Source organism: Bubalus kerabau, chromosome 13 (assembly GCF_029407905.1).
Source record: "Bubalus kerabau isolate K-KA32 ecotype Philippines breed swamp buffalo chromosome 13, PCC_UOA_SB_1v2, whole genome shotgun sequence".
NCBI classification, from domain to species: Eukaryota; Metazoa; Chordata; class Mammalia; order Artiodactyla; family Bovidae; genus Bubalus; species Bubalus kerabau.
This window is the reverse complement of record NC_073636.1, coordinates 65,584,188-65,599,583: the sequence shown is the minus strand read 5'-3', so window position 1 is coordinate 65,599,583 and position 15,396 is coordinate 65,584,188. Positions and strand designations below refer to the sequence as shown.

General features: G+C 37.6%; 1 protein-coding gene across 15 annotated transcripts in view; it reads right to left on the bottom strand.

Moving 5' to 3' along the window:
* Positions 1-15,396, bottom strand: part of PHF20 (PHD finger protein 20) — a 129,542-nt gene that overhangs the window by 55,051 nt on the left and 59,095 nt on the right. For all 15 annotated transcript variants that reach the window (XM_055544918.1, XM_055544919.1, XM_055544914.1 and 12 more), the window contains 3 exons: positions 12,569-12,682; positions 11,297-11,485; positions 10,325-10,504 (listed from right to left, as the gene is read on the bottom strand). In XM_055544918.1, coding sequence (XP_055400893.1) covers positions 10,325-10,504; positions 11,297-11,485; positions 12,569-12,682 — 483 coding nt within the window. The remainder of the gene's footprint in view (positions 1-10,324; positions 10,505-11,296; positions 11,486-12,568; positions 12,683-15,396) is intronic.

Sequence of the window (15,396 nt, the reverse complement as noted above, 5' to 3'; positions counted from 1 at the left end):
GTTCTCAACGACCAGCAATCTTTTCATCCTGTGCTCACCACTAAGCCCATGTTCCAAAAGAAAAACCGGGAACACCATTCAGTTTCCAGATCAACACTTCCAGCCCCTCAAATTAAAGAATTTCAAAGGCACCACCCTGTCTGGAGTACTGACATCACTTGTGCCACACACAGTGCTCTTCAAGGCTGGCCTACTAAGCTGCTTTTGAGTCTACACACTGCTTTAACACTTGCCCTCGAGGGCAGTGCGAGCTCCGTGTTATACACTGTGCAACCTCTCTAAAGGCAGGATGTGTGTTCACTTCACCTGATTTATACAGCACCCAGCATCTCACCAGATGGCATTCAGTACTCAGTCAGAAGACAGGAGTTGGAATGACCCAGCCATTGGGAAATGTGGTACTCTAACTCTGGCTGAGTTACCCCTTCTTGCCAAGTACTAGGTTCTTCTATAAAACAGGGAGAATTAACAGTTAAAAATTAGCAAGAACTTAGATGTCTTTCACAGTGGGAAGTTAAATAAATTATGGAAAATCATCCAAAGAAATAAATTATATGTAATAGTGAAACAGCTATGAACGGACATGGAAAAATACTGTATAAAAATGATAAGCCACTGACTAATACAAGAATATGATTCTACCAGTCTGTTTTTAAAAAGTTACATGGGTACATGTGTATTTGTATATGCAGAGAACCACATGTTGAAGAATGGAAAAGCATATACCAAACTGTTCCATGGTTCTTTCAAGAGGGGGAAGAGTAACGGACGGCTTTTCACTTTTTTTCCTTTTACTTAGTTTTAATTTTTCCTAGTATATTTGGTTTTGAAATTTATATGAGGGAAACAAACAGCAAAATGACTCTTTATATATTAATAATAATCTTTAAATAGGGCTCCTTAACTGTCTTTATGCCAGAGTAGTTGTGAAAACTCATCAAAAAGTTGTACTTACAAAATTAGTATTCCTTAGTGTTCTCACTGTGAAAAATTAAATGTAAATTTTAACATCAACACTAAATAAAACCTTTCACTGCTGTCTCCTTATGACTCAAAAATGATGACCATACTTGCTTGGAGGACAGCAAGGACTGTGGCTGGGCAGAGGCAGCAGGAAGGAGAGGAACTAAGGAAAGATGAAGCTGGAGTGTCAGCAGGCAGCAGCTCGGCCAGAGTAAGGACCTGAGGCCCTCACTCACGACCAAAACCAACAGTTCAGGTGTGGGAAACATGCATGTTATTTTTATTGTTCTTGTACTTTTCTAGATTTCTTTTCAACTTTATGAACATAAAAAAGCAAGTTACCAAAAAAGAATATGCTGAATAAAGACAAGATTACCTCCATTAATGAGGTAAAAAGTACCAGTGAAATCCCTAGTGGAGTTTGAATAAGGTCCAGATTTTGATAATTGTGGTAACATAAGAGAATGCCCTCTTTTTTTTTTTTAAGGAACTATACATCAAAATATTCAAGGGTAAATACTGTCAAACAATTCATAGAAAAAAAACAAAAAACTTTAAAATACCTTAAGGCCACAGAACAGCTAAGCAGGAGGAATGCAACCTTACCAACAGAGAGATCCAAGTGAACTGACAGCTCTCTCTATCCTGCAAACGAAGCATTTCAATAGATTCACAAACAAGAAAGCAAGTCAAAGCAACTGTTTGGTACCAACTTACCTGCTCAGCCTTAACCCACTTCAGGAAGCCTTCAACTAAGTCAGAAAGCACACCTAATAGTCTCAGAAAAGACCCTGTGATTATACTATTGATGTTGTTGTCTTCATCTCCAAATGTCTAACTGCTACTCATCCTTCCATATTCTTCCACCCCTACCCTCAAACTATTAACCTAAACATCACCTGTCTCCAGATGTCGGGTCCAAAGAGCACTTAATGTACCCTAAGACCAAGAGCGCCCCACTGATAGCTAGCAGAGCTCCCAGGCATACGGTAAGTTGTATAGTATTCACTCCCAGGCATATAGTATTCATTCTCAGGCAACAGGACTCAAACAAGAGAATCCTGAGTTCAACTTCCATGTGACAGGCACACATTATCACTGGCAGTCTTCTCTTCTTAAAGTTTTAAGTATTTCTCATGATACCACCTTACTTTCTCTCTTGTAATACAATCTCATTCATGCCTCAGGACAGAAAGACCTACAAGGGCAATGACCAGATGTCTCATTCATTTCTCTAACCCCAAAAGGACAATCAATTCTCAGCCAGTGTTCCACCAGGATATGCCTGATGACAGATCACAGACACTCCCAACTTCCCAAACGACAATGCCTCTAAGTCTATGACTCTCTTACCCAAGAAAACAGAGAACACAGTTGCCTGCAATCTAACAATTATAAGCACTACATTAAACCAGACCAAGTTAATTTAAAAATAAATCATTTACAAAAACTACTGTAGGCATTACTCTGAAACTAACCTGGTTAATTTGCAAGTAAATCATCTGTAAACTTTTAATAGTTCAGTGACAAGTAACTTCCCATTCATTTTATAACTGACAACATATCAGTGGAACACCAGACCATGTGGCAATGTCCGATTTCTAACAGGTACTCAGTTTAAAAAAAAAAAAAGAAAAAATTAGGTGAATAAGCCTGCACTTCTATTTAGTTTTCTCTCTTGTTTATGGTTCATTTAGAATATTCACAAATGACACAGCTTAGAATAGAGTCTGGCACTTAGTAGGCACTTGTTAAATATTTATTGACTAAAATGAATGAATGGCTTTCCCTGGTGGTTCAGTGGTAAAGAATCGTGGAAGAGCCTCTGGAAAACGAAATGGCAACCCACTCCAGTATACTTGCCTGGGAAATCCCATGGATAGAGGAGCCTAGCAGGCTACCATACATAGGGTCCCAAAGAGTTGGACATGACTTTGCAACTGAGCATGCATGCAAAGTTAATGAATGGACTACAGTCCATTTTCAGACAGCCCTGGTTATCTGTGAATGACCAAATAGGCTGGGCTGAGGTTTAGAGAATAACCTAACTTCTCAGGGCATATATTCTAATTTCTGAATAAATTCCTACTCAAGTAGAACAATTTCAACTGCATTCCCCTCTTGACATTTAAGCCATAAAAGCAAATAGCTTAGAGCTTATTCCAAAAGAAAAAAGTAATGGTATCCATGCTGCATTTACTCCTCCTAGCTCAAGCTCCAGGTAATCACACCACTAACCCTACTACACACTCTCTTGCAAACAGGCAAGTACTTCAGTTAGTTGCCATGGTTTCAAAATTATTCCCTAAAAAATCCTCCATGCAACCTCAAGAAACAAAAAAACATGAAATCTTCCCACCATCTTTTCAAGACTTCCCTGTCCCACCCTCACTTTACCTTATTTCCATCTTCACCACAAACCTGAGATGCGGCTAAATTAACTGACATGAGACAGAAACTGCATGTGTGTGCAAACTTTAAAACAAGCACTGGGATTTAGCCTCTAACCTCATCTCCTTACTCATCTCCTCTGCACAGCATATTTCCTAGTGGTGAAGAACAATTCATTGCCAATCTCAAATGATGTCTAACATTAACATCACCCTTAAGACAACATAATGAAGAGTTTAGTCTGCTGACCTAAGGGACATGGCTATGATAGAGAGTTCTCCATGCCAAAAGAGACTTCTACACTCTGAGATTAAATTTCCACCAAATTTGCACATCAAATCTAATAATCCCTCCCAAAGGAGAAAAAGTCGGCTGAGGAGAGAAGCCCTGCCATTGAGAAGAGGCTCAGCAAGAAAGGAGAAGATCCTTGGTACCCACAAGCCCACGAGACTGAGGCACAACACTCTGCACCAGCGGAACAGAAGACCAAAGGAATGAGCCAGAAGTGACACTTGAATACTTTCAGTTTACTATTTTCAAAGAACTGCTCTGCCACTGCATTTTTGCCAACTACATAGAATCTGATCAACAACAACAAAAACCTGCCCCTCCAACCTAAATTGAAATTATCCACATAAAAGTATAAATTCTGTAGACATACAGTCATCATGGTATAAAAGTCTTATAAAGACAAAACTATTTAAATGTCATTCATTTTAACATTGTAAAATTTTCTATTTATAATTTAAATTACTCTTTTTTTGTCTGTTTTTTGCCACACTGAGTGCCTTGCAGGATCTTAGTTCCCGGAACAGGGATTGAACCAGGGCCAGGTCAATTGAACACAGTCCAGGTCGTAACCACTGGACCACCAAGGAATTCCCCCAAATTTAAATTACGCTTAATGTTTGAAAAATTTGAAAGTAATGCCTTTGTGGAATAAAGGCAAAGAATTTCAAATCTTACATTTACTATTAAATATACAAATTAGATTTACATTTAGTATAACACAAATGAGTATGTAAATGTATAGATTTCATGACAGCTTATATTAAATAAGCATAGGACTTCCCTGGTGGCTCAGATGGTGAAGCATCTGTCTACAATCCAGGAGACCTGGGTTTGATCCCTGGGTTGGGAATATTCCCTGGAGAAGGAAATGGCAACCCACTCCAGTACTCCTGCCTAGAAAATCCTATGGACGGAGGAGCCTGGTACAGGCTACTGCCCATGGGGTCACAAAGAGTTGGACACAACTGAGCGACTTCACTATATTAAATAAAGTCACAAGTACACAGTGTCAATATAAAATCGCTAAATATTCAACTGACTACCTTTTCTCCATTTGAAAGAGCCTAGTAAGAGACTTGCTACACCTCTATGCATAACAGTCCCCTCTACTGGAATACCTAGTCCCCTGTGTTACTCATGGGGTAGTGCTATACATCTGTCAAGATTCAGCTTAAACATCATACCTCCCAGATTAAGGTGGTCTTCAGGCAGGCATTGATCTTCCATCACTGACACTTATTAGCACAGCATCTGCTACCCACGGCAACAGGACACTCTAATCAATCTGAGCAAAAAAGATATATGACCAGAGCTTCCACATCCATGTGTGCAGTGTCTTCTCACCATGCATGCCCTAACTGCAGGAAGACGGTTTCATTTAATCTCTACTATTTCCCTGAGTCTCTCACTAAAAGCATGTCTGCACATCCTTCTCCAGGGAACCATGCTCAACCCAAAAAACTCCACAAGTGTCTTCCTTCTTCCTCTGGGCTCATACACACCCAAGAAGCTCTGCTTTGGGAACTCCACAGCCTATCTTCTCCACACACATGAAGGAAGAAGGTTACAGACCACCCAGGTTTACCAAAGGAACACATCCCAGGTCCCAGACCATATCATCAATAGACCCTCAAGACATTTGATTTCATAACTTGTTTCTGGCTAAATTCTCCAACAAGGCCATGTCTTCCTCTCTTAGGCTGCCATAGTTCACAATATAGCATAGTCCAGAAGAGGGATATCCTACAAGTCCCCTTTGGCCTTCACGGATATTTAAGAAACACCAGAATTTACTCACACTAATTCCCTCATCCACTACTTTACCTCTTTCAATCATTGTTAAGTCAAATTTTATAAAATAAACAACTTTTTAAAGATGAACGTTGGGGACTTCACTGGTAGTCCAGTGGTAAAGAATCTGCCAGCCAATGCAGGGCACATGGGTTCAATCCCTGGTCCACGAAGATCCCACATGCCGCAGGGCAACTAAGACTGTGAGCTGTGACTACTGATGCCCAAGCGCCTTAGAGCCTGTGCTCTGCAGCAAGAGAAGCCACCACAATGAGAAGCCGCGCACAGCAACTCTGCTTGCCCAAACTAGAGAAAGTCCATGTGCAGCAATGAAAACCCAGCACAGTCAAAAATGGATAAATAAATTTTTTAAAAAGATGAACGTTGATCAAGAATCTTAGAATGGGGTTCGGGGTGAGAGGGAGATTTAAGAGGGAGGAGACATATGTATACCTATAGCTGATTCATGCTGACGTATGGCAGAAACCAACATTATGCTGTAAAGCAATGATTCTCTAATGAATATGATCATAACTATATTTTTTAAGTACCAAGGAAAAAAGAATGTAGATTTATTTTTAATTTCATTATTAAGAAATACAATGATTAAAAGTAAAAGACAAGTGACAGACCAAGAGAAAATACAGTACAATATATATAAAAGACCAAGGATCCGTATCAATAGTACACAAAGGAAACTTGGCAAATCAATAATAAAAACAAATAACCCTACAGGAAGTGGACAAAGACTAAAGACAATTCACAAAAAACAGACTAAAATATTCAATAAAACATGAAAAACTGTTCAATCTCATTTTAAAAAATACAACTTAAAAAGTAAACCTTGTTTCCAATGTTAACCTACATTAAAGAAAATTCAAAAGGTGAGTAGTATCCACAGAGAGCAAGAATGTAGGGAAAATACGTACCACACTCTGTACTGTACCACACTCTTGATCATAATATAAAGCAGAATGGTCTTTTTATGAAGGATGATTTGTCATCGGAATTTAAAACATGCATTCTGTTGAATCTAGCAATCATACTTATAAAAACGTATCCTACAGGACTCTTCACTATTAATGTAATATAGTATTGCTTTTGTAGTATTTAGTATTTAGGTTATTACTTTGCTATTGCTCAGTAATAACCTAAATATCCATCAAAAGGAACCATTTATCAGAAACATAACATTATGAAATTATGACCTTTTTTTCGCATTACCAATAACATCCAAATAGCTATTAATACAACACGCAATCATGGTACTTATCTTTCTGTGTAGTCATGGATACGTGCAACTACCTAAACTGTGTGTCTATTAACATAAGGTAGAGTTTTATCCGTCAGTAATGGTAGAAGACCTCCCATGAAAACAACCCTTTCGATTACAACCATTATAAACTCTGGGGAAAAAATATAAAATAAAAAAATATCTAAAGGCACTGAAGAGCAACAAGGAGAGACAGAAACACGAGTCAGACATTTGAAATAAACTTTTCATGTAAAGATGGGCTCCAGTAAGAAGCACTGCATAGCTAAAACCCTTGAGTCTTATTGGCTGAAGAAATAGAAGACAAAGTTCACTGCAATGACAACAGCTAGAAAGTGAGGAGTAAAATCTTAGAAAGAAGACAGCCACAAAAGGGTGGCCTCATTTGATACATTTAAATTCTGTCTGATCGCTGACTGATCTCTGAACCTATAAAATTCCAAGAAGACCAACTGAAGCTCAAAGACTGAACAGAGATTTCAGATTCTGCCCATTGCAGGAGAAAAGAAAACATAAAACAGAAGCAGACTGCAACAAATTCAATAAAGATTTTTATTAATAAAAAAAAAAGGTCTACATCAAGAAACTGGAGTTTTGAGTTCAAATAAATTTCCCTTTAAAACAAAGAAATCATTATTCTTCAGAGGAACATAACATAATCCAAATTACAACCTATCACTAACAATGCAAAAGCTATAATCCAATATATTAGAGATATAAAGAAATGGGAAAGTGTCACCTAGAGTGAAGTCAGTCAATGACGATTAACTTCAGAATAATCTAGATGTTGTTAGATAGGTATTTTTTAAAAGCTATTAAAACTATGCTCATGATGAGTAAACAGACTGAAAATCTCAGCAGAGAATCTAGGGGAATAAAAGGAATATTATAGAACTAAAAAGTACTAAAAATAAAAGAATTCACTGGATGGGCTTAAAAGCAGAGTGGAGTTGAGAAAAGCATTTTGAAAATATATTGAAAAATTTTCAGTCTGAAAATGAAGGGGGAAAACTGAACAAAAACATAAAAATCCACAGAGTTCCAGTGACCTGTGGGGTAGTTTCTAAAAGTCTCACATAAATTTGATGAAATAAATCAGTTTTCATATTCAGGCTCAGTAAATTTCAAGCAAGTTATATACAACACTAAAACAAATCTTAACACGTCATAGCCAACTGCTAAAAACCAAAGATAAAAAAGAAAATCTTGAAAGCAGCCAGAAAGAAAACAACACATTACAGTCAGGGAAAACAACAGTATGAATGATCACTGATTTCCTTTCAGAAACAACAGAAGACCATGAATAACATCTTTAAAGTTAGTATAAAGAAGTGATACTTTAAAGTATTTAAAGAAAGAAAAACTGTAAACCCACAATTCTATATCCAGTGAAAATATCCTTTAAGAATGGAAGTTAAAAAAAAAATGAATGAAAGTTAAATAAAGTCATGTTCAAATAAACAGAAACCAAGAGAATGTGTCACCAGGAAACCTGGCCTACAGAAAAAAAAAACAAAAAACATGAAAGGAAAATTTAACATGAAAAGAAATCTTCAAGAAGAAATAAAGAAGGGAGGTTCAAGAGGGAGGGGACATGCATATACCTATGGCTGATTCATGTTGATATATGGCAGAAACCAACACAATATTGTAAAGCAATTATCCTCCAATTAAAAATAAATAAGTTAAAAAACAAAAGATATGAAGAATACTGGATATGGTAAATACACATGTAAATCATTATCTCTTTTTTAATCTTCTTTAAAATATATGAGCAAAAATTATAATACTATACTGTCAACTTTATAGCATACGTAGATTCAATTCATGTGATAACTAGAGCATAAAAAGGGGGTGTTAGTGGATTACACAACATTTTATATAAGATGGTTCAATATTAACTATAAGTAAACTGTGAAAAGTACATATATACATTGTAATACCTAGAGTAACCTCTAAAACAAATGCTAAGAAGTATAGCTTAAAGCTAATAGATGAATTAAAATTGGATTTTAAAAATTCAATTAACCTGAAAAAATAGGGAAGAAGGAAAAGAACAAAACACAGGATCAAACACAAGAAAAAGCAAAATGGCAGACCTCAATGCAATCGTATCGGTTATTTCATTTAATGTAACTAAACAATACAGTTAAAATCCAAACCCAGCTATCTATAAAAGACAGTTTGAAGTTAAAGGCATAGTTATATTGAAAGAAAAGAGATGGAAATAGATAGATCATGTATATAGAAAGCAAAAGAAAGGTGGAGTACCTGTTCTAATATCAGAAAAAGGACATAAGAATTAAGTCAATTTTCATATTCAAGCTCAGTGAGTCTCAAGCAGGTTAAATACAAAACTAAAACAAATTTAAGCACATCATAGTGTGACAGTCAAGAAAAAGACTACCACCAAAGAAATAGTGATATTTCACATTACAAAGAGGGCGATTCATGGTTAGGAATTCATGGGGCTTTCACTGCCGGGGCCCGGGTTCAATTCCTGGTCAGGGAACATTCCACAAGCCTCACCGCCAAAACAGAACACGAAGCGGGGCAATTCATTAGGAGGACATAGCAATTAAAAATATGCATGCAAATAAAAACAAACTTCCAAATATACGGATCAAGACTGATAGAATTAAAGAGAGAAAAAGATAAATCCACAATCACCCATCTCTTAGTAACTGGTAGAAACAGATACACACGGAAAAATCAAAACTAAACCAGTGGCAATGTATCAGAAAAACACCATCAACCACCCTGACCTAACTGACAGATTTACAACCATGGCAGAACACACAATTTTTTCAAAAGCATACAGAATATCCATCAAGACAGATCATATGCTGGACCAGAAAAAGCAGCACAGCAAATGTATAAACACTGGGGTAATTCCCTGGCAGTCCAGGGGTTAAGATTTCATGCTTTCACTGCAGACGGTGTGGGTGTGATCCTCGGCAGGGGAACTAAAAGCTCCCATGCCCCCGTGGCATGGCCAAAAATAAAAACAAATAAAGATTGAAATCCAACAGAGTACGTTCTTTGACCATCATGGAATTATATCAGAAATCAGTAACAACAAGGTATCTATAAAAAAACCTAACACTTGGAAATGAAACATATTTCTAAGTAACACACAGTCAACAAATAAATCACAGATATTCTGAACTGAATGAAAATGAATATACAACATATCAAAATTTGTAGGATGCGACTAAAGCAGTGCTTAGAATATTTTATAACTTTAAATGCTCATATTAGAAAAAAGTATCTAAAATCAATGACCTATATTTCTAGAAACATTTAAAGAAAGAAAACAACATCAAAACAGAAATCAATGACATGTTTTTTAAATAGAGAAAACTAAAGCAAAAGGTTAGTTCTTTGAAATTATTTACAAAACTGATAAATCCTCAGTAAATCAAGAAAAGAGAGGAAGTACAAATTAGCAATATCAGGCAAGCATGTAGCATTTTTAAGTATATAGCATCAAAATAAGAAACTGTTATTAATAAAGGGTGAAAAAAAACATTAGGAAAGTTCATTTTAGTTCACAATCAAAGCAGAAGCAAAAGTATATTTTATAAGCAGATTATGTTAACTCTAAATATGAACCTGCCACAGTAGAAATCTCTTGTAATTCAGCAAGGGGAGAAGTCGGTTCTGTTTTCATAGTGTTTTCTCCCATTGACTTGCAGTTCAACTCCAAGCCTGCAGGCCCCAGTCCATCCCCAATGGAGTGGCAAGTTATTGTGGATGAGACCTGGCCAGCTTCCAAAGGAGATTTCAACTGACCTAGAAGAAAAAGAGAAAGATTGGGGAACATATACATGTATTTAGTCTGAGAACCAAAAGTCCCACAAAAGACTAATAATGTCAGGGTCTTTTTAGAGGAAGCATTCATTTCATAGAATACATTCACAAGTTCCAGCACACACAGGGTTGTAAGCATATCAAAGAAAAAGGCTAATAAGAAGCTAAAGTGAAGGGAGGATCTACTGGAAATATTAACAAAAAGGCAGACGCACTAGAGTAAGATGGCATCAGAAAGACAGAAGAACAAGGCTCTTTAGCACTGTACCTCCAACCCAACATTCACATACATAAGCAAAATCAATCACAAATGCACACAAAAGTTTGTCTGTGAATCCTCAGTGAAAAATAATATGAGAAATACTGCAGCCAAATCAATATCTTGATTTCAAGACAATCTAAAACTTGTGTAAGGCAGTACACAATGACTGATTTAGACAGGTTCTCACTGGAGAAGGCAACGGCACCCCATTACAGTACTCTTGCCTGGGAAATCCCATGGACAGAGGAGCCTGGTAGGCTATAGTCCATCAGGTTGCTAAGAGTCGGACACAACTGAGCGACTTCACTTTCACTTTTCACTTTCATCCATTGGAGAAGGAAATGGCAACCCACTCCAGTGTTCTTGCCTGGATAATCCCAGGGACAGAGGAGCCTGGTGGGCTGCCATCTATGGGGTCACACAGAGTCAGACACGACTGACATGACTTAGCAGCAGCAGCACCAAGACAGGCAGCAGGTTGGCAAGACCATTCTAGAACAGACTCTACTCACCTTCTTCTGATTCCTTGGTATTAGATGAAGTGTTTTGCAAAGGATCAGTATTAACTGTATCAACCAAATCTGATACAACCAAGTCAGGATCTAGAATTTCGTGGGTCCCATTAGTGGACAGCCTGGAAGACCGTCTCCTTGATAAGTCTTTGTCAGTGTTTTCCGAGTAGTTTTTTGACTTTTCCTGGGCTATAAACCATTAAGAGAGTTGTAGTCAAGAGACCAGAAGAAATAACTCTGTTACTACAGATTTCTGGGGCTTCCCACGTGATGTTAGTGGTAAAGAACTCGCCTACCAATGCAGGAGACATAAGAGACGCAGGTTTGATACCTGGGTTGGGAAGATCCCCTGGAGGAGGAAATGGCAACCCACTCTAGTATTCTTGCCTGGAGAATCCCATGGACAGAGGAGACTGGTGGGCTATAGTCCATGGAGTCACAAAGAGTCGGACACTACTGAAGTGAATTAGCACACACAGATTTCTGGACTGGCTGCCTTGATAAGGGCTTAAACAGACTTCTGGCATCAATGATGAAAGGAAATACCTTATCCTGGCTTATAGTTTTAAATAAAGGCACAGTCTTTCTGCCAGGACATAATTTTCCTAATTTAAGGATTTGTGATATGAAAATATGTGGGCAAGGTCACATCCCAATCTTGACAAGTGCTATTTTGGGGCTTTCCAACATAAAAATGTACGTATTAACAACACCCCAAGGCAATAAGGTTTACAGAGCCTTACAGCCATCACAAGTCCTTTCTGGAACCAATAGGGTCTTTTTTAAAAATTAATAAATAGCATTTTTTAAAATGGAAGTATAGTTGATTTACAATGTTGTGATAGTTTCAGGTGTGCATGAATATATAGGTTCATGCACATACATATGCTCTTTTTCAGACTCTTCCACTATACTAGGTTATTTTAAAATATTGAATATAGCTCCCTGTGCTAGAGTAAGATCAATAAATATATATTTAAAGTTTCACCCGTCATAGGAAATCCATCACTTCCTAAGCCATTAAATTTCCAGTGGAATCCAAATCAGATGGGTATGGAAATGGCATTACTGAACTCAACATTAACATAGCTTGTGCTTTGGGATTTATTTTCCCTCTAGCAAAATCCTCTGATCCAAACACATCCCATTCATACTAGCCCCTGTGATCAACAAGCATTAGAGTCTATAAGGCCCAGGTGACAACACGGACACAGGGGAGCTAACCCAACAGTTGTCAAGTTCCAGCCACACATACACAAACTGAAGACTCACATGAATTTTTGTCAAGCCGAGGACGTTTTAACGGGACTTCATTTCCTTTTGATATTTTCCGTCTTCTCAATTCCAATGTTATTGGTTGCAAAGTTTGAGAGTTTGAATCCACAGCTATAATGATTATAAAACCACACACACACACAAAAAAGATATGTAGTTTTTTATTGACCAATTCTCATGTTGTATACAAATAAAACATTATGTGTGTGTGTGTGTACACACACACACACACAAATCGTTGCATGATAAATAAACCCTCAAAGGGCATTCTTACTTAAGCCAAAAGGAGTAAAAAGTGAAATGGGTGAGAGATTACTTCCTTATAGGAAATGCTGACACCCTGCAGACTGACCTCTGAATCTTTGTGATCTTTCCTACGACCCAGCTCTAGTCATATACTGATCTCCTAAAACCCACTCCTTAAATATCCTAATATGACTCCTTTAAAATATGAGGGTATACAAAGGCAACAGTAAAGTCATTTTTATAACCATCAAATCTTCTCATCAAAATTTGGCTTATTCAATACTCAGGAAATCCACCATGCAGGCTAATCCTTAAAATGTTGTACCCTGGGACTAAAGCTTGATTATTATTTTCAACCTCTACTTGCTGAACTGGTCAGCTTGGCATTGGTCCTAGTTTTGAGGGACCAAAGAGAATGTCAACATTTACAACCTCTTAAAAACAATTCCAGAAAAATCTCAGGAGACCATGCTATTTGATAGTCAATGTTCCAGACAAGGCTGCTTAACACTGGCAAATCCAGCACTGACATAATTTTAGCAGTGTAGAAGCTAAACCCTTAGACAGTACTCATTTTTTCTTTTTTAAACCTAACAAGAAGTTCTCTCCCACCAGGAAAGATAAGAATCCAAAAGGCAGGCAGAAGAAAAAAAAAAAGAAATTGGGAAGCTTGAGGGAAAGGTAGGGCTAGGGGGTCTGATGAAGGTTGAAATGAGAGAAAGCAGCAGCCAGGGGAAGGAAGAGAGGGAAGAGGGAAGGAAATGGGAGGGGAAGAAGTAGGGGGAGAGAGAAGACTCATCTAAGACCAGAAGCTTCAGATCTGCCATGTCAAATGTACAAAGGACAGAGGGCTGAGCTTTGAGGAGGCAAACCTGATGAGAATGCTGATCTCTTTGGTTCTTTGTGTGTTCAAGCTTCTCAATGTGCCAACATTACTTCGTTCCAAGGGTGGGAACTCAGAGATCACACACATTCCACATTAAATACAAACAACCCTCCCTAAATAGCTCAGATCTGGTTCCAGTAAGGTCTGTATAATCTAGCGAGCTCAAGCCTCCACCATGTCAACTGACTTATTTCAAGCAATTTTTAAAGAGGATTTGAAGTATATGAAATACTGGCAAGCCTTCACATTGATACCATATACAAACCGGGGCTAACCACACAGAAACTCAATGTTTCCCAAAACTGAATTATTTTTACAGTAAGAATCATCTGGGAAGGTTGTTAATAATTAGTATTCCCAGATCCTGCTCCAGAGATTCTAACTGGAGAGGAACAGCTCAGACAAGTGTTAACAGTAAGCTTGGAAAACCCCAGTTCTCTATTAAATTTGATCCTATCTGGTGTAACATCCTACACTTAATACAAGCAATAAACTGAATGCCCCATTTTTAATCAGAGTGAAGTAAGGTAGCTTCAGAGAAGCAGTCTGCAGACTGGAATGCAAGTATCCCAGTCCACACTTTCCAGAGAGTACAACCCACTGTAAGAGTAACCAAAGGGGAATCTGTTTCAGAACACTCAAGTCCCACATACTCACTCTCTTCCCTAAACTATGGTGAGGACACATCAGATTTCTGCCTGTTCACACTGTCTACCTTTCCTTGAATAAGTGCCCTCCTCCCACTTACACAAAAAGGCCTGCTTATTTACATCCCACATGGTAACACAGTACACTGCCCAGAGGTTTAAAACGTCTAGACCTTCTCAACAGGGGTTCCTCATTTGAAAACAGAACAAAGGTTATTTTCTTAATTCTCCCAAGAGTGGTTTATAACTAGCACCACCACCAATTGGCAGAAGTCAATTCATTACAGGTCACAGATGCCTTGGGCATTAGAGCTTAATTCTCTCTTGGAATCCTACTGAGAAAGTCAGTGAAGTTAGACTGCTGCTGTCCAATAGAAATATGAGAGCCACAAATGGAAGCCACATAGATCATTTTAAATTTTCAGTTGTCACTTGAAAAAGTTAAAAAAGTGAAAATAATTTAAACTTATATTTTATATTTATGTTATATAAAATAGCTAAATATTTATATTAAATAGATGAATTATATTGAATATATTTTAAATTTATATTTATATAAAATATTCTGTAAATATAAAAAATATAAAAACATTTATATACTTAAATATGAATATTTAATTCATATTTTATTTAACCCAATACACCCAAAAATATCATTTCAATATGTAATCAATATTTTTAAACTATTGAGATATTCTACATTCGTGGGTGGGTTTTTTTTTGTTGCTGTTGTTTAGTAAATCCAGAGTGTGTTTTGTGGGTTCTGTTTTTTGTTTATTTGGCAATGCCATGTGGCTTGTGGGATCTTAGTTTCCAGACAAGGGACTGAACCCAGACTCTGGGCAGTGAAAGCACGGAGTCCTAACCACTGGGCAGCCAGGGAATTCCCTCCAGTGTGTGTTTCAGAGTTACGGCCCATCTCAATTCAGAATAGCCACATTTCAAGCACTCAGTAACCATGAGTGGCCAGCAGCTCCCATACTGGACAGTGCAAGTCCAGGCCCCAGTTAGGCACAGGTACAATGCTGAGCTCTTTGAGAGTGAAA